At 68.9% G+C, this 22810-nt stretch overlaps 3 protein-coding genes across 8 annotated transcripts; 1 reads left to right on the forward strand and 2 right to left on the reverse strand.

The window, feature by feature from the left end:
* Positions 1-218: 218 nt before the first annotated feature.
* On the reverse strand, positions 219-7156 carry GRB7 (growth factor receptor bound protein 7). 6 transcript variants are annotated; one of them, XM_064473632.1, is made up of 15 exons: positions 7102-7156; positions 4297-4450; positions 4005-4149; positions 3750-3906; positions 3553-3674; positions 3340-3417; positions 3075-3212; positions 2892-3002; positions 2664-2762; positions 2229-2309; positions 2034-2150; positions 1852-1954; positions 1693-1780; positions 1210-1303; positions 219-1122 (listed from the first exon to the last, which is right to left on the reverse strand). In XM_064473632.1, the coding sequence occupies exons 2-15, from the start codon at positions 4440-4442 to the stop codon at positions 976-978; spliced, it is 1626 nt and encodes a 541-aa protein (XP_064329702.1). In that variant the 5' UTR covers positions 4443-4450; positions 7102-7156; the 3' UTR covers positions 219-975. The 6 variants fall into 6 exon arrangements, with proteins under 6 accessions (XP_064329702.1, XP_064329698.1, XP_064329701.1 ...); XM_064473628.1 differs by having other exon boundaries at positions 3340-3414; positions 5929-7145; XM_064473631.1 differs by having other exon boundaries at positions 1894-1951; positions 5929-7145.
* MIEN1 (migration and invasion enhancer 1) lies at positions 5972-12010 on the forward strand. The gene is made up of 5 exons (XM_064473633.1): positions 5972-6055; positions 8374-8561; positions 10147-10244; positions 10687-10763; positions 11137-12010. Exons 1-5 carry the CDS (start codon positions 5987-5989, stop codon positions 11218-11220), a joined length of 516 nt encoding a protein of 171 aa, XP_064329703.1. The 5' UTR covers positions 5972-5986; the 3' UTR covers positions 11221-12010.
* Positions 12011-12272: 262 nt separating this feature from the next.
* On the reverse strand, positions 12273-22614 carry ERBB2 (erb-b2 receptor tyrosine kinase 2). The gene is made up of 27 exons (XM_064473626.1): positions 22385-22614; positions 19445-19596; positions 19179-19365; positions 18801-18938; positions 18626-18694; positions 17977-18089; positions 17743-17884; positions 17543-17659; positions 17269-17395; positions 17108-17181; positions 16945-17035; positions 16659-16858; positions 16445-16577; positions 16239-16329; positions 15999-16159; positions 15856-15903; positions 15585-15723; positions 15360-15482; positions 15174-15272; positions 14900-15085; positions 14666-14821; positions 14495-14570; positions 14254-14400; positions 14042-14139; positions 13791-13961; positions 13297-13570; positions 12273-13201 (listed from the first exon to the last, which is right to left on the reverse strand). Exons 1-27 carry the CDS (start codon positions 22455-22457, stop codon positions 12864-12866), a joined length of 3723 nt encoding a protein of 1240 aa, XP_064329696.1. The 5' UTR covers positions 22458-22614; the 3' UTR covers positions 12273-12863.
* Positions 22615-22810: the final 196 nt, after the last annotated feature.

The following is a 22810-nucleotide window of genomic DNA, read 5'->3' on the forward strand; positions in this document are numbered from 1 at the left end:
CCGGCTAATCCCACCAGGATTTGCTGGTGGCCGTGTGGCTGAGCTGCACGTGGTGCCCGCGGCGCACAGAGGGGCCTTTGTGCAGGACCGGGGGCATCCTGGGGACACGGTGGGACATGGGGACGCTGCCAGCCACACGCCCGCCAGTAGTGGGGGGGCTGTGGGGACAGACCCACCCGGCACCCCGGCTTCTCCTTTAGAGGGGACAAGGCAGGAGCTCTGAAAAAATAACCTTTATTCTCATTGGTATAAAACACATCACAGTTCGACTGGCCTCACGGGGACATGGGGGACGTGGTGGTGGGTGTCCCCCCCACCCTCCCCAGGACCCCACTCCTGGGGCTGGGGACCCCCAAACCGCCAGGGCCCCACAGGGACACTCAGAGCCGGTGCTGCAGGGGGGAAGAAAGTGCTTGAGTGGGGGGGCCCGGCGGCGCCGGCACCCCGGGCGCAGGGTGGGCGGCTGGCGGTGGAGGAGCCGTCCTCAACCCCGCGCTCGCTGCGCCGAGCTGGCCCAAGTCCTGCCGCCCCACGCCGGGCTGTGCCGAGCCGTGCCGGCAGTGCCAGGCTGTGCCGAGCCGTGCCAGTGGTGCCAGGCTGTGCCGAGCCGTGCCGGCAGTGCCAGGCTGTGCCGAGCCGTGCCAGCGGTGCCAGGCTGTGCTGAGCCGTGCTGGCAGTGCCAGGCTGTGCCGAGCCGTGCCAGCGGTGCCAGGCTGTGCTGAGCCGTGGCGGCAGTGCCAGGCTGTGCCGAGCCGTGCCAGCGGTGCCAGGCTGTGCCGAGCCGTGCCAGCGGTGCCAGGCTGTGCCGAGCCGTGCCGTGCCGGTGGTGCCGGGCTGTGCTGAGCCGTGCCAGCGGTGCCAGGCTGTGCCGAGCCGTGCTGGCAGTGCCAGGCTGTGCCGAGCCGTGCTGGCAGTGCCAGGCTGTGCCGAGCCGTGCCACGCCGGCCACGCTACACGGTGCCGGTGGTGCCGGGCTCAGAGGGCCACGCAGGTGCAGTAGTGCCGCAGCTTGCAGGGCAGGATGCCGCGGTTGATCTGGTGAAACTCCACGAGCTGGATGAGGTCCGCGAAGCGGGTCTGCCCGTCGTCCATGGTAAAGTAGAGCCGTCCCTCCTCCTCGCTCTGCCGGGGGGGTGAGTGTGGGTCAGGCCCTCACACCCCCAGCCCCCCCAGGGTCCCCGGCCCCCCCGCCCCTCCGGCAGCACTCACCGGCAGGATGAGATAGTGTTTGACTCTCTGCAGGTGGCACAGGGACAGGACGAAGCCCTTGGGGTTGCGCTGGCTCTCCCGCACCAGGAAGACGCTGTGAGCCCCACGGGGGGTGTCACCACCAGCACCGGGACCCCTTTGCTGCCCTGTGTCACCCCCAGGGTCCTAGGTAACCCCCACAAGCCCTGAAGTCCTGTATCCCCAGGAGCCCTGTATCCCCCTGGGAGCTCTAGGGTCCTGTCCCTGCACCCACAAACCCCATACCCCTGGGGGCTGCAGATCCCCTGCAAACCCTGGGGGGTCCCAGCCCCCTAGGATCCCATCCCCCACCCCCCCAGCAAGTCTTCCCCCATCTCCCAGGGGTCCTGCATCACCCCATGAACCACAGGGCCCTATAACCGTTGGGGTCATGTACCCACCAGGGGTCCCACGTGTCCCCCCCCATGAACCCGAGGGACCTCGACCCCCCTGGGGTCCCCATACCCATCCACCAAGCCCTGACGGCCGATGAGCTGCTGGGTGTCCTCCCGGGAGATGCGCCCGTGGAACCAGGGCTGGGTGCGGTGGATGGCTGTGGAGGAGACAGGTGTCAGGCCTGGGGGGAACCCCCACCTAGGCCAGGGACCCCCCCCCCAGGCCTACCCGGCTCCGCCGGATGGGACCCCGCGGCTGGGCACTGCTCACCGGCACTGAGCGGGGAGCTCTGGCAGGCTGCCGGCAGGCTGTACCGGTGCGTCGTCTTCTTCTGGCCATGCAAAGCAAGGAGTGGGCATTAGGGTGGGCTTGGGGGCACTCCCCTCTCGCACCCCTGAACCCCAACTCACCCTCCAGGCCTGCGCCTCCTCCAGGGCCACCGTCAGCACCTCGCTGGGGTTCTCGATCACCCGGCCCGTGCATCCCGAGAAGTCCATGGCCACCAGCGCATTGTCTGAGACGCTTCGCTGCGGGGGACAGTGAGAGCGGGGGGTGACCGGGGGGGGTCCCCCGCAGGACGGGGGCTGTGGGGGGACAGCACTCACCAGGGGTGTGGGGCCGATCCAGGAGGGCTGGCTCAGCCGCACCTGTGCTTGCTGGTAGTTGCGGTAGAGCTGCATGCCATACTGGGGGGAACAGCCCCGTGAGTGGGGGGGGTCCCATGGGGCCTCTGTCCCGCAGTGGGGTGGGGGAGCACCCTCCTGGTGTGGGGACAGGGACCTCCACATCCTCCCGGATTGGAGTGGGGACACCCATCCTGCATCTATTCTGGCACAGGGATGGGGACATCCCTCCAGCATCCCTCCAACATCCCCCCAGCATCCCTCCAGCGTCCCCCCAGCATCCCTCCAGCATCCCCCCAGCATCCCTCCAGCATCCCCACAGCATCCCCACAGCATCCCCACAGCATCCCCACAGCACTCCCCCAGCAACCCTGCAGCACGGGGACCAGTAATACCCTGGCGCGGGCTGGGGCCCACCTTGAAGAGGCGGAAAGCCGCCATCCAGCAGCTCCGGCTCTGCTCATCCTCACTGCAGAGCAGCTTCAGGCCCTTCGTGCCGCTCCGCACCTTGTAGGGCTGCAGGGAGAGGCCGGAGCCGTCACAGGCAGCCCCATCCAGCTCTCAGGAGGCAGAGACCCCTTGGCAGGGGAAGGCACGCAGAAGGGATGGGACCCCCGGCCCCCAGCCAGGCAAGGAGATCCCCACCTTGATGCAGAAGCCAAACTCGGTGGGCGTCCCATAGTGCTTCTTGCCCTGCGTCACGTAGTAGATGTTGGACTCGGTGAGGTCGGCGAAGTACTGGAGGTGCCGGGGGTCCTGGGGCAGGAGGGGGGTGTCAGGGCTGGCCCCGCCGCACCCCCCCAGCTGTGCCCCTGGCCGCTCCCTCACCTTGGAGGTGCCCTTGGTGGAGTAGTAGAGCCCCGAGCGGCGCAGGGAGAAGTAGAAACGCTTCCAGACCTTGCGCCCGGACTCCCGCAGCTGCAGGAAGCCCTGAACCTCGGGGCAGCTCCCGGAGTTGAGGAAGTTCTGCAGGGAAATGAGGGCTGAGGGGCACAGGGGGGTCCCCACAGCACGGTGGGGTCCCCATGGCGCAGCAGGGTCCCCATGGCACAGTAAGGTCCCCGTGGCATGGCCGGGCACGGTAGCCCCCTACCTGGATGAGCTCGGAGTGTGCCATGCTCTTATTTGCCTCCAGGCAGCTGGACACCATCACCTCGGGGAAGAAGGGCTGCTGGGGGAAACAGGGGGGTCAGGGGAGACCTATGGCATGCCCAGGGTCCCCGTGGGGTATAGGGGTCCCCGTGGGGCATGCAGGTCCCTACGGAACACCCGGATCCCTGCGGGTTTTGCTCTGTTGGCCACGTACCGCGTTGCTCTTGAAGAGCTCGTACTTGGTGAAGTTCTTGCGGAAGACGAAGCGGCTGTCGGCGCCCGGCGGCCAGGAGCTCTGCACCTCCACCACCGACTCGTGGTCCTCCAGGCACCGCTCTGTGGGGGTTACGGGGCTCAGCGGGGCGGCCTGGAATGGGGGCCGCGCCGTGCCGCGCCGCGCCGGCGGCTCACCCAGGGCCAGGTGCTGGTGCAGCTCGACCAGGGCCCAGCTGTGGTCCTGCAGCGCCCGCGTCCTCCGCACCAGCGTCTCGCAGAGCTGCCGCGCCGTGGTCCCCGCCGACGCCTCCAGCGAGCGGCACGCGCCATCCTCACCGAACACCTTCACCACCTGCCGGCCCGCAGCAGGGTGGGCGTCAGGGCCCCCGGCAGGAGGGGACCCCGCGTCCCCGGGGCCGAGCAATCCCCCTCCCCTGCCCCCTGACTCACGTGGGAAGCACCTTCGCGGGGGGACCCCTGCCCCAGGGCCGGGCTGCTGAGGATGGGCGAGTTGGAGGGGCTGCAGAGCTCGGGGAAGGGGTTGGGGATGCTGGGCAGCGACGAGGCGCGCGGCTCCTCCTCCGGCAGCTGCCGGCTGCGGGCAGAGAGGGGCTGAGCTCCCTCAGACCCCCCAACACCGGGTCCTGTTTCCCCGTCCCCATGCCTGTGCCCCCCCTCAATCCACTGGACTCCCCCCCCCAACCTCAGCGGGAGAGCCTCAGCATCCGGGCCCCCCACCCACCTGCTGCTGTGGATGAAGAGGGGCTGGGAGCGCTTGACCTCGGGCAGCCCCTCGCCCCCATCCCACTCGCCGGGGACCCCCTCCTGCTCCGCGTTGCCCGGCCCGGGGGGCTCCCGGAGGCTGCTCTGCTGAGCCCCCCCGTCCATGGCATTATCTGGGGGGGAGAGAGCGGGTCTTGCACCGCACGTGGCTCCGGGTCCTCGTCCCCGGGGCAGCGGGGCTGGGGGTCCGTGGCCACGTGTGGGCAGTCCCCACGGGACACCGCGCCGGGCTCCACACGGGCCGCACGCCACCAGCCGCTGCCGCCGTGCCAGCGTGGGCAGCCAATGCCTCGGCACTGCCAGGGGCTGCCCACCCCTGGCACCCGCCCGGCTGGTGTTTTGCCGGCGCCCAGACAAGCAGTGAGTCAGCACGCAGCGGTGTGACTCAGCACCGCCCCGCCTGCCCCCGGACCCCCCACGCCCCGTGGGGGTCTGGCCAAACCCCGAGGGCTGCCAAGGGTTGGGGTGTTCCTGTCCCTGCAGCCCCATCCCAATGTGGGAGCAGGGGCACAGGCGGTGAGCGCAGCCGCTTACAAGACAACTGAGAATCCCCCAGCACCTCCATATTCCACACGGGACCCTCTCCAGTGCCCCAACTGAGAGCCCGGTAGCACTGGGAGACGCCAAATGAGCTGGGGCCATCGGAGATGAGTTTGGCTGTGCTGAATTGGGCCAAAATAAGCTAGTCTGAGCCAGGCTGAGCTTTGCTGGGCTGAGCTGCGCTGGGCCAAGCTTTGCCAGGCTGAGCCATGCTGGGCTGAACTGTACTGGGCTTAGCCGTGCCATGCTGAGCCGTGCCGGGCTGAGCCGTGCCGGGCTGAACTGTACTGGGCTTAGCCGTGCCATGCTGAGCCGTGCCGGGCTGAGCCGTGCTGAGCTGAGCCACGGCGGGCGAGCGCGGCGCCGGTGGGAGCAGGAAGCGGAGCGTGGCGGCGGCCCAGCCCAGACACCTCCTCTGGTCCGGCCAAACCAGTTCTGGCGGCCGCTCCCAGCTCCACCTCACCGCGCTGGCATCCGGGCCGGGGCGGCTGCGCCAGCAGGCCGGGGGCGAGGGAGCCAGCGCCCGTGCCCGCCGTGGGAACTGCCCCGAGCCCACCCACCGGCACGGCCCCCCGTGCTGCGGCGTCACCCCTCGCCGCCACCCAGCCGCCGGTGCCCGGTGCCAGCACCCACGCGGTGCTACAGCGCTCGGGGGATGCGGGGACACCGGCCAGCGCTCTGTTTTTGGCCCCAGAATGATTTGCAACAGGGCTGCGGGATGCGCACGGCCCTGGGCCAGCCTTGCCATGGCACGGCACGGCTCGGCACGGCACGGCACGGCTCGGCACGGCACGGCTCGGCATGGCACGGCTCGGCAGGGCTGGCCCCAACGCCGGTCACCTGGTCCGGGCTGGGGCAGGCACAGCACGGCCGTGGTGGTGGTAGGGGCCGTCCGGCACGTGGCACACGTAACACACGTGCGGCGGCCGCGGTCACGCCGGCGGCACTGGTGGCTGCGGGAACGCGCACGCCGAGTCCTGCCGTTCCCGGGATGCTGCGCAGGGCCCGGTTAATCATTCACCCGCTGCCCGTCCCTGTCCCCATCTCCCACCTCTGAGCCAGCTCGGGGTCCAAGTCCACGGCTGGGCAGGACAGATGCCATCGCACGGATGCCACCACCAGCTCCATCCCATCACTGTCCCCGCCACGTCCCTGTCCCTGCCCTGGCCGTCCCACCGGTACGGACCTGCTGCTCCATCCCCGCTCCCCTGCCCTGGCTGTGCCGGGCGGGCCGGGCCGGGGTCTCCCTGCCTGGCCAGACCCCAGGGTGACCCCCCGGGGTCATGGGGGATGATGCTGCCCACTGTGCAGGGCCACCCCAAGCCATGCAGGGGACACCAGAGGGACTGCTGGGGGATGTGAGAGATGGGGACCCCATGGGGCTCTGGGACAGTGGCACAGCCCTGCCACCAACCTGCCAGCCCATCACTGTGGCCTCAGGTCACCCCAACACCAGCCCTGTCCTGGTGGCCGTGATGGGGCTCTGATGGGGTGGTGATGATGGTGGGGGGACACAGGGTGGTCCTGGGGTCTGAGACAAACAGGGGGACTGGGCCTTGGGGCTATGGGACAAGGGGACCAGGACCACCAGGGTATGGAGCAGGGGGACAAGGGCCACTGGGTTTAGGGGACAGGGTCCCAGGGCCACCAGCACTAAGGGATGGGGTCCCAAGGTCACCAAGTTTAAGGGATGGGGTCCCAGGGCCAGCAGGACTGTGGGGCAGGGGGACTGAGGGATGTCAGGGCTATGAGATGGGGTTCCAGGGACACCAGAGTTATAGGACAGGGGGACCAGGGCCACCAGGGCTATAGGATGGGGTCCCAGGGCCACCAGAGTTAAGGGACAGGGTCCCAGGGGTACCTGTGTTGTAGAACAGCATTCCCAGGACCACCAGGGCTAAGGGACAGGATCCCAGGGCTACAGGATGGGGTCCCAGGGCCACCAGCTATGGGCAGGGGTCCCAGTGGGTGCCGTGGCAGTGGGGCAGGGCTCCCTGGGTCACGGGGGCTGTGGGGCCGGGGTTGCGGAGGCTGTGGGTTGGCAGCAGAGGCGGTGAGGACATGCCGGGGCAGCAGAGGGGGAGGAAGAGCCAGGAGGAAGGTGGGAGGGAAGGGGCGGGGGCGCAGCAGGGGGCCGGGGTCATGGCGGTGGGATGGGACGGACGTCCAGGGATGGTCAGTGGCCCCACGGCGTGGGGGGCCCCCAGCCCGGCCCCACTCCTACCTGCAGGCGCCCGCCGTGTCCCGCCACCCTCCCGCCGGACTGGGGATTCCTGTTCTCCCCGGCTTTATCTACCTGCGCCAGCTCCCGCCCCCGCCTGACATCATGCCGCCCCAGGCCGGCCGCCGGATCCCGGCCCCCCCACAGCACCCAGGGGTGCCCCCTGGTCCCCCGGCACCAGGATGTGGCATCCAGCCTGGCCCTGCACCAGCACGGGGGGGGGGGTCCAAGCACCCCCCGGCCCACATCTTATGCCCCCCCAGTGGTGATGGGGAGTTTCCCACAATGCACTGGGGTGACCCCAGGAGCAGCCGAGCTGGGGGACAGAGCCGGGGATGGGGGGCCCGGAGCCCTGTGGCTGTCCTGGGGGTGTGGGTCCGGCGTGTCCCAGCCCGGCTCCCCTGGGTGTCCCCAGCCCCAGGCTGTGGGGTTCGGATCAGGGCTCCCCTAGGACCCCACACATGGGGGGCTGGAAGGGTCCCATGGGGTGTGTGGGGTTCCACGGGGTCAGCCCAGGGATTGCGGCAGGTGGGGACCCCATGGGGTGGGGGTGGGGGTGTGGTGGGGGTCCCATGCTGGTGGCAGGGTCTCCTGGGGTTTGGAATGTTCTGGGGACCTCATGGGGAGGCCCTATGGGGGGGGGGGGGTGTGTCCAGTGGGACCTGTGGGGGTCCTTTAGGGGGTCTGTGGGGGGTCCCATGGGGACACAGGGTGGGGTCCTTTGAGGGTTACCATGTGTGCTATGAGGGGGGTCTCCACAGGGGCTGTGCCTGTCCCTGTAGAGACCCCATGGAGAAAGGAGTGTCCCACCATGTGCTGGGGAGTCTCCACAGGGTGGCAGGAGCCCCGTGGGGTCTGTGGGTGTCCCCACAAGGGCTGTGGGTGTCTCCATGGGGTGCTTGGTGTCCTGTGGGACCACAGAGCCCACAGAGAGGTCCCCATAGGGGGGTCGGGGACTGCCCGTGGTGGGTGCTGAGGGTCTCATGGGCTCCATGGGGGTCCCATGCGTCCGTGGATGATCCCTTGGGGTCTGTGGGTGTCCCAAGGCACTATAGGGGTCCCACGGGGGGGTGGGGGCGAGGGGTTGTGAGTGATCCCCCAACCCAGCCATGGGGCGCAGCGGGGGTCCGATGGGTTTGCGGAGGTCCCCACGGCACTACCGAACTCCCGCGGGGTCGTTGCGTCCTCAGAGGAGTCCGTGCGCGTCCCCGTGGGCTCCGCGGGGTCCCGGCGGGCGGGGGCGGCGCCGCCGCTATGCGCTCCTCCCGCCAGCAGGTGGCGCGGCGCGGCCCGCCGGGAGCAGGCGAGAGGACTGGCGCCGCCCGGCCAGAGCGCCGCGTCACGTGGCGGAAGCCGGAAGCGGCGGGACCGGCAGCGATGAGCGGCGGGTCCGAGGCGGCGGTGGCGGCGGCCGGGGCTGATGCTGATGCCGAGCGGCGGGTCCACATCGTGGTGGAGTATTGGTGAGCGCCGCGCCGGGCCCGGGCCCCTTCCTCCGGTGCCGCTCCGCCGCCCGAGAGGGGCCGCGGCGGGGCCGGGGTGGGGGGGAGAGGGGGGTGCTTCAGTGGTGTGAGGGACCCGGAGAGGGTGGGGAGAGGGATACCGGGGGCAGCAACTGGGGGAACTGGGACAGGCCGTGCGGGGGGCTGGGGGGCTCTCAAGCGCGTGTTGGGGGGGAGGGGTGTCTGGGGGCTCTGCGGAGGGGGTTGGGGTGCAGAGGAGCAGGTGGGTCGTAGGGTAATGGGGTATGGGGGGGCTGAAGGGCGTAGGGGGCTGCGGTGGTGTTGGAGGTGGGGGGGATTTGGGGGCGACTCTTGTGAAGGGTGGCTTAGGCTCATGGCTTGGACGGGTGTGCTCTTCACTGGGTAAAACACTGGCTGGATGGCTGAGCCCAGAGAGTTGTGGTGAATGGAGATAAATCCAGTTGGTGGCTGGTTGCAAGCGGTGTCCCCCAGGGCTTGGTGTTGGGGCCAGTCTTGTTTAATATCTTTATCAATGATCTGGTGGAGGGGATCCAGTGCACCCTCAGTAAGTTTGCAGATGATACCAAGTTGGGCAGGAGTATTGATCTGCTCGAGGGTGGAAAGGCTCTGCAGAGGGGTCTGGACAGGCTGGATTGATGGGCTGAGGCCAGTTGTGTGAGGTTTAACAAGGCCCAGTGCCGGGTCCTGCCCTTGGGTCACACCAACCCCAGGCAACGCTCCAGGCCTGGGGCAGAGGGGCTGGGAAGTGCCCGGCGGAGAAGGCCCTGGGGGTGCTGGCTGACAGCCGGCTGGGCATGAGCCAGCAGTGCCCGGGTGGCCAAGGAGGCCACCAGCCCCCAGGCTTGTGTCAGCCCTGGTGTGGCCAGCAGGAGCCGGGCAGGGATGGGGCCCCTGTGCTCGGCACTGGGGAGGCCCCACCTCGAGTGCTGGGCTCAGGTTTGGGCCCCTCGGGACAAGGGGGACATTGAGGGGCTGGAGCGTGTCCAGAGAAGGGCAGCGGGGCTGGGGCAGGGGCTGGAGCACAAGTGTGCTGGGGGGCGGCTGAGGGAGCTGGGGGGGTTTAGCCTGGAGAAGAGGAGGCTGAGGGGAGCCCTTCTCGCTCTCTGCAGCTGCCTGAGAGGGGCTGGAGTGAGGGGGGGGTTGGTCTCTGCTCCCAGGTCACCAGTGACAGGATGAGAGGGAACGGCCTCAAGCTGCGTCAGGGGAGGTTTAGTTTGGAGATTAGGGAAAATATCTTTACTGCCAGAGTGGTCAGGCCCTGGCACAGTCTGCCCAGAGAGGTGGGGGAGTCACCGTCCCTAGGGGGGGTTCAAAAACCATGTAGACGTGGCACTTGGGGCCATGGTTTAGGAGGCCTGGGGGTGTTGGGTTGGCGGTTGGACTTGATGATCTTAGATGTCTTTTCCAGCCTAGATGATTCTGTGATTCTCTGCGGGGCCTGGGGATACAGGTGGTAGCAGGGAAGGCAGATGCTGGGGAGCTCCTTAGTTCGGGGTGGGGTTGGACAGGGCGAGGGGTGCTGTCAGGGGCTCCCTGCAGTGAATCTGCTTCCCCCTGCACCCAGTGAGCCCTGTGGCTTCGAGCCCACATACCAGGAGCTGGCGAGCGCTGTGAAGGAGGAGTACCCCGACATTGAGATTGAGTCCAGGCTGGGGGGCACAGGTAAGAGCCCGTGACAGCCCTGCTGCAGCCAGCACTGTGCAGGGGTCACTGTGGGGGTGCGCTGCCATTGGGGTAGCCCTGGCGTGTCCCCGCTGTGATGCTGGGTGTCAGCCCCATCTTTGGGGAGGGCAGGAGGGCTGAGAAGGTGCAAACCTTGCGGTGAGGCTGGGGCAGGGGATCACACTTTGCTCACCTGAGCTCTGCCAGGAGCCAGGCAGGAGCCCCCCGGGCTCTCTGGGGGTGCACTGTGGGCTCTGCCAGCCTGGTCCTGCTGCCAGGCGTGCAGTCTGGTGGGTCTGGGGGTACCACCGTGGTGTTTCTGCCTCCCAGACACTTGTGCTGTGGTTGGTGTGGCAGAAATGGCTGCAGGATGGGCGTGGGGGCTGGCAGCACCGTGTGGGGCAGTAGCATAGTTTATGGCTTGGCTCTGTGTGCTTTTAAGGTGCCTTTGAGATTGAGATCAACGGGCAGCTGGTCTTCTCCAAGCTGGAGAACGGAGGCTTTCCCTATGAGAAGGACGTAAGTACCCGGCCCTGCAGGGTCCTTGCGTCAGCCAGGCTGGTGGCCATGGGGAGGTTTGTTTTTGCAGCAAGCTCCCCTGTGACCAGTTTTTCCCTCAACGTCTCCAGTTCATGACCCACTAGCTCTGCCTGAGCTCTGGCAACGCCTCACGATCCCTTTGGGCGTTGTTCCCCTTTCTGCCACCCTGCCGGGACCCGCTCCAGGTCCTGCTGCAGTACGGTGTGAGTCTGAGCCGCTGCTCGTGTGGGGAGAGAGGAGACGGTTCCTGGAGCTCCTGTCTCAGTGTGGCCATGATTTGGGCGTGTGGCACTGCCTGACCTTGCATCCAAATGCTCCTGACTGCTGCATCCCCTCCCCTCTCTCTCCTCAGCTGATCGAAGCGATTCGCAGAGCGAGGAATGGGGAACCGCTGGAGAAAATCACCAACAGCCGCCCCCCCTGCGTCATCCTGTAGCCCCACGCCCAGCTGGGATCTCCCAGTGCCCAGCAGCTGGCTCCTGGCCCCTTCGGCATCCCCCCGCTTCACTCCTTGCTGCCTTTGTTAGCTTCCTGCACACCCAGGGGACTGGGGACATTGGGGGAGACCGGGAACGTTGCAGGGATGCGAGAGCGTAAGGGGCTTCCCACTGGGGGCGAGAGCTGGGATGGGCAGAGCTGTGCTACTGGTGTCACTGTGGGGACCATTCTGGCCCATCCCCACCATGCCTGACCCACTGCGGGGTGTTGCTGTGTCGTGGGGTGACTCCCCTGCCTGCCTCTGCCTTCCCCTTCCTCTGCGCTTGCCTCCCGCAGCCACTGGCTATTCGGGGACACCCCACGAGCGCTCTGCCCAGCCCTTGGGAGAGCCAGGCCGGGGCGTTGGAGGGGACTTTGCAGCTCCAGTCCTCCCAGCAGGTTCATGCAGAGGGGAAAAAAAACCACTAGCTGTAAACTTTAGCGTGATTCGTTAATGATTAAAGTTTCTCCTGTCACTGTTTAAACTGGTGCGAGGGCAGCAGGGACCGGCTGCCCCAGCCGGGCATGGGAACCCCGGCTTGGCTCTGTCCCCACGGCCAAGAGGTTTATTTAACGGCTGTGAGCTTCCCCCACCTCCCCGTTCTCAGGCTCTCAGCTCTCGCCTCCCACCTGTAATGACTCTGCCCTTCGCCACGGGGCGGCTGAGCCGGCGGAGGGGCCCCCTATTTATTCTATACTGTGTATAAACCCAACGGCCCGGTGCTGAATAAAGGACAGAGGAGAACGTGGCCTCTCTCGTGTCGCTCGAGTGCGGGGGTGGGACATGGGCACCAAGGTGCAAAAATGGGGTTAGATCAGGTCCCGACTCCTGCCTGCCCTGCCCTCGGTCGGCAGCCAGGCAGGGTTAGGACTTTTACCCTCTGGTTAAGCAGGTCCTGCCCTTCGCTGCCTCCGCGAGTGGTGGCAGCTGAGGCCAGGAGAGACACGCTGGTGCCGGGGAGGAGCTGGCTCCCCTGTGATAGAGGAGGGGAACCACACAGACAAGGGGAGTAGAAAAAAAAAAAAATCCAATGTACAATTATCAAATATACATCTCGGTGCGATACAGTCGGCTTCAAAAGAATCCAGGAGGAGCCGGGGCGTGGGCCCGGTGTCCGCCTGCTCTCAGTGCAAGTCCGTGTGTCCCGGCGCGGCAGGGGCGCTGGGGGGGGAGGGTGGCGGCGAGGTTCACGGGATGAGCCGTGCTGGGACATCCCTGCAGAGAGGTGGGTGGTGGCGGAGGAGCCTTTGGGGTGATGGTGGCAGGCTGTCCTTCTCTGGGCCATGTTGGGGCCGAGCTCCCCGGGCTGCTCCTGGTCACAGTCTGAGCACCGTCTGGCTCAGCAGGTTGTGGGTCACCCCTGCCGATGCCCAGCTCCATGGGGGGAGCCCAGAGGAACACCTTCACGAAGGGTGACCCCCCTCTCTGTCCCCATGTGCGCTGCCACGCTGTCCCACAGCACCCTGGGCTCTCCCAGCCCTCCGTGGCCAGTGTCACCCTGCAGCATTAGCACGGCCCCGTGTGTCCACAGCTCGCTGTGCCGTCCCTCCCCAAGCTGCCTCGGCGAAGTGTGTGGGTGGGGGGCTCTCCACAGCCCGGCCCTATGCAGCTGCATTGTCGGGGCCAGCCAGGCCGAGGTACTCGGGGTTCTCGGCCGTCGGCGTCGGGCCGGGGCCACCCTTGGGGCCGCCGGCCTTGGGAGGGTCCTGGTTCCAGTAGTAGGGGTTGTCGAAGGCCTGGCTGAAGGGGGCAGGTGGGCCGGGGGGCGCCAGGTACTCGGGGTTCTCCACGGCGTGGCCGAAGGGCCCCGGGAAGGAGTGCTTGGCTTCCTTGATGAGCCCATTCTTCCCCTGGTGCCCCTTGGGCTTGTCCGGCGGGGACGGGGGTGCGCGGGGGTGCCGGGGCGGGGACGGCCGCTCCTCAGCCTGGTTCACATACTCTGCAGGGACAAAGGATGCATTAGGGACCACCGTGGCTGGGCGACGGGGTGGGTGGGCAGCCCCCAGGTTGTACACTCAGCCACCCCCTCCCTACCTGGCATGGTTGTGCGGGGGGCTGGTGCAGTGAAGCCCTCGGGGTCCAGGCCCTCGCTCTCCTCGGCCGCCAGCCCGGTGGGGTCCTCGCTGTACCGCGGCAGAGTGCCGGGCTCCCGCACCGCTGGGCTCTGCAGGGCCACCTTGGCCCCACCATCCCCCTCCAGCACCTCCGGCACGGGGCCCTCTGGCCCCTCCGCCAGGCCCTGGGGGGGGAAGGGGAAGGCAGCCAAGCCCCCACCCTCCTCCACGTCAGCCGGGGTCTCTGCTGTGCTCTGGGTGTAGGAGAGGGCACGGAGTCGGGTGCTTGCAGCCCACACCGAGGGCTGCAGCCAGTCCCAGTGCCCACAGACAGGGTCGCCAGGCAGCATGGGGAGGGGGCTTTGCACCCCACACCCCCCTGGCACAGCTGTGGCTGCAGCCTGGGCTGCCCTGGCACACCTCTGCCAGGATGGGGGGGGGCTCCGGCCTGGCCCCCCCCCCAAGCCCACCTACCCGTGTGGAGGAGATGCGGCTGCGGTAGGTGGTGGAGGTCTCGGCGCTGAAGAAGCCCTGGTGAGGGACCAGATACTCCTCAGCGTCCACCAGGTCGTCCATATCCTCCTCCTCGAGCAGGGCTCGGTAGAAGGTGCTGTCGATGGAGCCGGGCAGCCCGACCATGTCGTTCTGTGGGTGCGAGGGCAGCGGTCAGTGCCCACACCGGGGTGCTGGCAGGGGGGACACAGGACCACCGGGGACCCACGTACCTGGATGACCACAAAGCGCTGGGGGTCCCGGGCCATGCGGGAGAATTCGGTGACCAGCTCCCGAAACTTGGGCCGGCACTCGGAGTCGATCATCCAGCCTGGGGCAGAGCCGGGCATCGTCAGGGCTGGGAGCGAGGTGCCACCGCAGCGCCCCGACCCCGTGCCGTGTCCTTGTCCCCACCCCGTGCCGTGTCCTTGTCCCCACCCCGTACATTTCACCATGATCATGTAGACGTCGATGGTGCAGATGGGCGGCTGCGGCAGCCTCTCGCCCTTCTCCAGCAGATCAGGGATCTCCCGGGCGGGGATCCCATCGTAGGGCTTCGCCCCGAAGGTCATCAGCTCCCACACGGTGACACCTGGGGGGACAGGGACAGGAGTGAGCGGTGTCCCGGGCTCCCCTGCGCACCCAGCACCGGCGCTGAGCCCAGGGTTGTGGCCGCCCCGACCTACCATAGCTCCAGACGTCGCTCTGGTGTGTGAAGCGCCGGCGGAGGATGGACTCCAGCGCCATCCACTTGATGGGGACCTGGGACAAGGAGGATGGAGAGGTGAGCAGGACTGGGGGAGGGCTCTGGCTGGCCCTGAGGGGGTCATCGTGGTCCCCATATCCCCACACCCCACCTTGCCACCATCAGCGTGGTACTCGGTCTCATCAATGTCGAGCAGCCGGGCCAGCCCGAAGTCAGTGATCTTGACGTGGTTGGGGCTCTTGACAAGGACGTTGCGAGCAGCCAGGTCCCGGTGCACCAGCCGCACCTCCTCCAGGTAACTCATCCCCTGGGGGCAGCACGTGTCAGGCCAGCCCCAGCCCCTGCCGTGTCCCCCCCACCAGGTCCCCCCAGACCCCCGTCCTACCTTGGCGATCTGCACACACCAGTTGAGGAGGTCCTGTGAGCCGATGCGGTCCTTGTTCTCCCGCACGTAGTCCAGGAGGCAGCCGTAGGGCATCAGCTGCGTCACCAGCTGCACCGTGGAGGTCAGGCAGATGCCCAGCAGCCGGGACACGTAGGGGCTGCCCACCCCCGCCATCACGTAGGCCTCCTGTGGGCAGGGTTAGGGGGGGGACGGTCAGGCTGGGTGGGGGCTGCCACCAGCACCCCTCACCCACCGGCACTGCTGGCACACTCACATCCAGGATCTCCTTGTTGGCTTTGGGCGAGGTGTTCTCCCGCAAGACCTTGATGGCCACCGGGATCTTCACGCTCTCCCCGTCGGGGATCCAGATGCCCTGGGAGTGGGGAACACAGGTGAGGGGGTGCGGAGCGGGGAGGGTCCCAGCCCCAGCCCGCCTGCAGAACCTCCCCCTTCCCCTCACCTTATAAACAGTGCCAAAAGCACCAGAGCCCAAGACTTTCACTTTTTTAAGCTCCGTCTCCTTGAGGATCCGCATCTGGGCCTGGTTGGGGAGGGCTCCGCTGGGCGTCAGGGGCTCCACCAGCTGCGGGACACAGATGGGTGAGGGGGGTGGGAGGGGAGGCGGGCTTTGGGCACACACCCCCCCAGCACTGGGGGGGACAGCCGTGGGTCCCAGTGTCCCCACCTCGGTCTCCTGCAGCAGGCGCCGCATGGTGTGCTTCCGCTCCTGCTGCCGCCGGCGCTTGACGCAGACGACGGTGATGAGCAGGAGGACGACGACCAGCAGAGCCCCCACAACGCCGGCAATGATGGATGTCACCTGGCTGTGGGACGGGAGGGGAGCGGGGTGGGGGGGGGGTGGAGATGCTGACAGGGTGGGGGTCCCGGCTGGAGGAGCCCCCCCCAGCACCCAGATGGGTGCAGATCAGGGTGGCGCAGGGTACCCGTGCTCGTACCTTGGCTTCTGGTCCACAGGGCAGCCGTCCTCGTCCCGGATCGTGCACCTGGGGGGACAGTGTGCAACAGCCCCGCTGTCAGTAGCTCCCCCCCCGCCAAATGACCCCCTGCCCATACCTGACCTGCCCCCACCCTGACTCACGAGTGGGTGCAGTTGGTGGGGCAGAGCTGGCAGACGCCGTCTTCGTCTGGGTACTTCCAGATGGGCACGAAGGAGGTGTCCGACTTCACACCGCTGGGGCAGCGCCGCACGCACTGCTGCCCGTCCTTGTAGTGGGCGCAAGCCACACACTGGTCCGCCTCCTGCGCGGGGGGGTGGGGTGTGAGGGACCCGGGCATCGGGGCCACCCCCCCGACCCCACCGTGTCCTCCTCATCCTCACCGATCCGAAGCAGGTCTCGGTGCCGTTCTGGGGCTGGCACTCGGGGTGGCAGGGGAGGCACCGTGTCCCGTTGGCGTGCTCCCGGATGGCTCTGCGGGGTGAAGGGACCATGGGGTGGGGATGGGGAAGGGGTCCTGGACATCCCCCACACACACACCCCACACACCCCGCAGTTCTGCCTGCCGACCCTGGCGCTCACCACTTACCCGTCCAGGAGGTTGCAGGAGGCGACGCACTCCTGGCCGCGCAGGAACCGCTCGCAGGCGACGCACTGGGTCGGGCCGGGACCCCAGCAGTGCCCGTGGGCGCAGAGGTGGAAGCAGACCAGCCCTTCGCTCTCTGCAGGGGGACACTGTGAGCAACTGGGGGGAGGGGGGTCTGCCAGCTCCCCCAGCCCCGTCGCCCATGGGTGCTGCTTACCGCACTGCTCGGGGGGCTTGTTGTGGGTCTGGAAGAGGTGCTGGCGGGGGTTGCGGAAGATGCTGCCCCAGGGCACCTTCTGAAGGAAGCAGAGCTGGGGGTTGTGGTGGATGAGCACCATCCCGCTGCTGACCTCCTGCAGAGCGCGGAGCCCCAGCGCCTGCACCGTCAGGTTCTGCAGCGTCAGCGAGTAGGCGCCGCTGCCGAGACACCGCCAGATGAGCGTACGAGGACACAGCCCCCGCCCCCAACCCCCATGTCCCCCCGATGTCCCTGCCCTGCTCACTTGTGCAGCACGCGGCCCCGGATGACCCGCAGGTTTTGGAAGACACCCAGGTCCTGCCAGCCGGGCGGCCAGGCAGCGATGTAGAGGAAGCCTGCAGGGAGCTGAGTGTCACTACCCTGTGTCTCCCCACAATCCTTAGACCCCCAGCTCCCCCTGCTCTCACCCGTCAGCTCCTCCAGACTCTCGAAGATCTGCAGCAGTTTGGGGTCCAGGGGCGGCGTGTTGGTGCTGGGGTCCCTGCCAGGGGTGGGAGGGAGGTTGGAGGGGGTGGGGGTCCCAGAGGCCACCTGCAGGCTCAGGGATGGAGAGGGTGGGGGCACTTACCCGGCGAAGGTCTCGGGCAGGAAGGCGAGGCTGCCGAAGATCTTGGTGCAGCCAGCAAAGTGCTGGATGTTGGAGGCGTTCACGGCACGGACGCCCTTGAGAAAATCCACTCCCAGCCCGTAGCACACTGGGGGGGGGCACAGCAGGGCTGGGGTGCTCCGCCAGGACCCCTGCTCCCCTGCTGCCAGCCATGGAGGGACCCCACCCCACCACCCAGGGCATGGCCAGCACCCCCCAAGGGGTCCCCAGACGCCGGGGGTGGGGGGCTGCTCACCCTCCGGGCAGGGCTTGCTGCACTTCTCACACTTCTGGACATTGTTGACAGTGACCTCCTGGCTGTTCTGGGGGCACACGAGGGTGCACGACCCCACCTCCGTCGCGAGGTAGTTATCTGGGGGCGGGGTGAGGCGGGAGGGGGGGCGGTCAGGGCCCCTGCAGCTCAGCACCGGACCCCCCCGCCGGCACGGTACTCACAGGGACACTGGCTGACGCAGCTGGCGCCGAAGGTGTAGCGCCCGTCACGGTTGGGCACCGACTCGAAGGTGTCCGAGTTGTAGATGACGAGGGGGGGACAGTGCAGCTCGCAGATCCCGCTCCGGTTGAAGTTCAGGCACGCCTGGGGAGGAGGGACAACGGCTGGCGTGAGACCCCGGCGTGTTCCCCCCCCCCCGCCACCGGGAACCCCCCCCCGCCGTCCCCGGTGCGCACCAGGCAGTCGGAGTGCTTGGGGCCGGTGCAGCCGGCGGCGCACTGCTCGTGGCAGCAGTCGGTGGGCTTCGTGCCCTTGCAGCGCGGGCACCCGTGGCAGATGCTGTTGGTCACTGGTAGAGGGACAGAGGGACGTGATGGGGACAGGGACCCTCATGGCTCTTCCCCCCCCCCCAGGGGACATGGGGGTCCCCAGGATGAGGAGCTGGGGGGTAGGTGGATTCCCAGGGCCAGGATCTGGGGGGGGGTGTCCTGTGGTGGGGATTTGGGTGCCAAGTGGGGGCAGTGGGGCAGGGATCTATGGGGGCAAGCAGGGATCCCCAGGGCGGGGATTTGCAGGGGGTAAACAGAGGCCCCCAGGGTAGGGATTTTAGGGGTTTCTGGGCCAGGAATTTGGGTGCCAACTAGGAGTCAATGGGACAGGGATTTGGGGGGTGACAAGTAGGGGCCTCCAGAGCAGGGATTCTGGAGAGCCCATGGGGAATCTGGGGGGACAAGTGGAAGATTCATGTGTCTCTGGGGCCAGGATTTAGGTGGCAAGTAGGGGTCAATGGGGCAGGGACATGCGGAGCAAGGTGGGGGGTCTCGCAGGTCAGGGGCTTTGGGGGTCTCGGGATGGGGCAGAGCTGGCTGCAGGCCCCGTACTCACGCGTCTGGCAGTCCTGCGGCCCCTCGCCCCAGCAGTGCCCCTCGGCACACAGCGCCTGGCAATCGGGACCTGCACCGGCGGAAGCCGTGAGCGGGCGATGTCATGGGGGCTGCCAACCCCCGGGCCCCCTCCCTGGGTACAACCCACTGCCCCCGGCCGGGGTCCCGATGCTCACAGCTGCGGGTGCGGGTGCTTTCCACCCAGGTCTCTTCACGGAACTCATTGTGCCGGTGGAAGATGTCAGACCAGAGGATGGTCTCCTGGAAGCAGAGCTGGGGGTTCCCCTCGATGCGCACCCCTCCCTTCAGGATCTCTGTGTGGGGACAGGTTGGGGAGGGGGTCAGCACAGGGACAGGGGGGCTTGCAGCCCCATGGGGCCTCCCAGCCCTGGGCAGGGACCTGGAGCCCCATGGGCCCACCCAGTCATGGGCAGGGACCTGCCACCCCATGGGGACACCCACCCCAGGCAGGACCCTGCAGCCCCCCGGAGCAGCTCCCTGCAGCCCTGAGCACCCCACGCAGGGAGCGTCCACCCCGGGGAGGGGTGCCTGACCTGTGAGGTGCCGCATGCCGAGCTGGCGCAGCCCCGGCGTGCCGGTGGGGCCGGCATTGCCCACCACGGCCAGGGCGTAACGCTCCTGGAAGAGCTGCGTCCCCCGGATGATGCGCAGGCTCTGCAGCTCCAGATGGCTCACTTGGTTCTCCGCGATCAGCACGTAGCCCTGCACCTCCTTGATGTCCTGGGGACGGGAGGACAGGGGTGATGGGTCAGCCAGACCCCCAAAGTGCTTCCCCCGGGGTGTTTCCCGCCCCACACACCTTGAGGAAGGTGGTGTCAGCGTTGGGGGGCAGGTAGGTGAGCTCCAGGTTGCCCTGCACCACCTGGCAGCCCTGGTAGAGGTGCCTCAGCGTCTCGTAGTGGCTCTCAGGGCTGGAGGGACGCAGCAGCTTCATGTCGGTCCCCGTGCACACTGCGGGGATGGAGCGGGAGCTCAGCGGGTCCCTTCACCCGACCCAGCCTCCCCCCCGCGGGAAACCGAGCCACCGGCGGCACCGGCCTCCGCAGGAAATGCCGCGGATCTGGCGGTGGACATTTATCTCCGGGGCTGCTCCCAACAGCTTCCGATGGGCTTCCTGGATCGCTGCTCCCCCGGCTCCCATCCCGGCACGCGGCACAGCTGCTCCCGCTTTGGCACCCGGCCCCAGCCCCACACGAGGGACAGATGGGGGCCGATGTTGCCCCGTGCCCACGGTGGGCGCTGGGTGCTGCTGGGGGCCAGGCTGGGACCCACGGACCTGACCAAGCTGTGCCGGGGGCCAGAGCGGGGGCTGCAGGCAGGAATGCTCTGCCCACGCCGGCGGGGGGGCCATGCCGAGACAAGACCCAATTGTTGAGCAGCGACGGCTGCCGGAGCCCAGCCGGCCCCATCCCGCGGGGGGCTGTTGGCCGCGGGACCATCCCCGCGGCATCGGGGCGGGCAGGGGGCGCAGGGTGGGGGGTGCGGGAGCCCGCTCTGGGCCCTGGGCCGGGTGGGTGAGTCACGGCAGCGGGTGGCACGGGGCCCCCGGCCGCCTGCTCCCGGCAGGAACCGCCTTTTCAGGTCGGGCGTGTTTGGGGAGCAGCGGTGACGCAGGGCTGGCGGGCACGGCCCAGCCCTGGCGCGCCCGCAGCCCCCGGCGCCCCGCCACCACGCCGGGACGACCCTCCCCACACCAAACCCCAGCCTGGCTCTGACACCGACCCCGGCACAGCTCCAGCACCGATGCTGCCACCGCCCCGGCACAGCCCCAGTGCCACCAGCCCGCAGCCACCAATGTCCCCTGCCCATTCACGGGCTAGGGGGACACCGAGGCACACGAGGGTCAGGCAGCCGTGCCCTGCCCTCTGCCCAGGCCAGGGGTTTGGCGTCCTGGTCCCCGGCTGGAGGGGGCTGCCAGCCACACCGCGGCTGAGTGACAGCCCCCGGTGCCTGCAGCTGCCTGCACGGCCTCATGGCTGGGGGACCAGGCTGGCAGCACCTCCTCTGCCTGCTCCAGGGCCGCTGAGCCAGGGGGACCCTCCCTGGACATGGCCAGCAAGGGGGAAGGCCCCGTAAGTATGGGGTTCAGCTCTCACCCCACCGTGGTGGCCTCAGCTGTGCAGTGGAGGGTCCCCCCATCCCCCCCAGGAGAAAACTGCACCATCGTGGCAGGCGGCCAAAGCTCAAGGTCTGCCCTCCACCTGCCCCATGGCGCGGGCAGAGGCAGCTACGGGCTTTCCCAGGGTGAAGGGCAGGCGGCGCGGGTGAGCGGTGGTGGCAGGGCCAGATCCTGGTAGGATTCCGGCTCCGTCCCGCGGGCTTCGGCCCTGCCGGCTCCTCCCGGTCCCTGGTCGGTTGGCGGGAAGGGCAGTCACTGATCCGCGCTCTGCCTGGCTTGCTCCGGCAGGCAGTGCCACCGCGATCACCCTGTCTGCCCACAGGCAGCCACCGAGGCGTCCGGCAAAGCCCATCGGCCACGTTCCCACCGGGCTGCCCTGGTTCTGGTTTCCCCAAACGAGGGCTGCTGGCCATCCCCTCCCAGCCAGCATCCGGCCCCAGGGACGGGGTTGGGACTGTGGGGACACACCAGTCTGTCCCCCACCCAGAGCTGGGGGAGCTCCTCCAGCACAGACCCTGAGTGGGGTGAGCTGTGGGGTGCTGGGAGCAGAGGGCACCCAGCAAGTCCCCACGTCCCTGCCCCATGACCCCGCACCGGCTCAGCTGCCCAGTGCCAGACCTGCCCCCCACCATGGAGCTGGATGGAGGCAGCAGACAGGCCCGGAGCAGGCAGTGGGGCAAACCCTGCTGGTTGCTTTTGGGGCTGCTGATGCCCACCTTGGGGCCACCAGCCCCGTCTCCTGGGGTCCCCGTCCCCTGCCAGCCCTATCCCTGTGTGCCCGGCCGAGGCCTGGGCTGCTGCCCGGGCTGCTCCCGCTCCCTCCCCGGCCGTTCTCCCGGGCTGGGCAGGGTGCGGCACGTCGGGAATGTGGATGGGAGCGACGGGGACGCACCCACCCACCCACCCACCCAGCCACCCGCTCCGTGGGGCACCGCGCCTGCCCCAGCACCCCGCGGCTCCCTGCCTGCTCCCCGAAACCTCCCCGCGGCTCCGGGAGGGAACACAGGGAAGTGGGGGTGTCCCCCCTGTCCCAGCTTCCCCGGGCGTTACCGGAGCCCTGGGAGCGGCTGCAGCTGGGGGTGGGGGGGTCCCTGCTTGGGGCGGCACCGGGTCCCCCAAACTCCTCCCGGGGCAGCGGCCCCGGGGCTCGTCCCGCTCGTGGCGGCGGGGAGCCGGGGCTAAGCGGGCAGGGCAGCCCCGTCCGGCCCAGCGCCTCCCAGTTCAGCCCAGTCCGGCCCCCAACCCCTGCGGGCGACCGCGGCGCGGGGCCGCCGGGGGCGCGCTGCCCGCGGAGGGGAGAACCGGGCGGGGGGACCGAGGGGGCACCGGAGAAGGGGCGGATCGGGGAAGGACCGGGGGGGCTGGGGGGGGGGGACGGGACGGTCCCGACACTTTCAGCCGAACGGGGCACGCCGGACCCCGCAGCCCGGCGCCCTCCCGCTCCCCCCCGGTGCTCCCCAGTCCCGTCCCGGTGCCGGTCGCTCCGGTGCAAAACTTTTCTCAAAGTCCCGACGCCACCAAGGGGACGCTCCCGGGGCCCGGTGTGCCCCCGGTCCCCGGTGTCCCCTCGCTCCCCGGTGTCCCCCCCGCCCCCCGGTGTCCCGGTGCGGTCGGACCCACCTTCGGCGGCGGCGGCGGGGCAGAGGGCGGCGAGCAGCAGCCCGGCGCAGAGGCAGCCCCCGGCGGGGATCATGGTGCTCAGCGCGGGCCGCGGCCCATGGCCCCGCCGGCCGCTCCGGGAAAGTTTGCGGTGCGGAGCCGCCGCCTCCCGCCGCTCCCGGGCTCCGCCTCGCGGGGCCGCGCCGCGCTCCCGGCCCCGGGCAAGGGCGCGCTCCCGCCGCCCCCGCCACCCCGGACACCCCCCCCCCCGCCAACCCACGGACCGCCCCCATCCCCCGTGAGCACCGGGACCCGCCCCCCCCAGCTCCGGAGCTGGGGTCCGCCCCCCCTTCCCGGTGTCCCGCTGGCCCGGGGTGGGGGGGGGGCTGCACCGGCTGCAGGGAGGGGGGGCGGAGGCTTGGCCGTGGGGTCACCTGAATGGGATGT

This window comes from Phalacrocorax carbo, chromosome 25 (assembly GCF_963921805.1).
Source record: "Phalacrocorax carbo chromosome 25, bPhaCar2.1, whole genome shotgun sequence".
NCBI classification, from domain to species: Eukaryota; Metazoa; Chordata; class Aves; order Suliformes; family Phalacrocoracidae; genus Phalacrocorax; species Phalacrocorax carbo.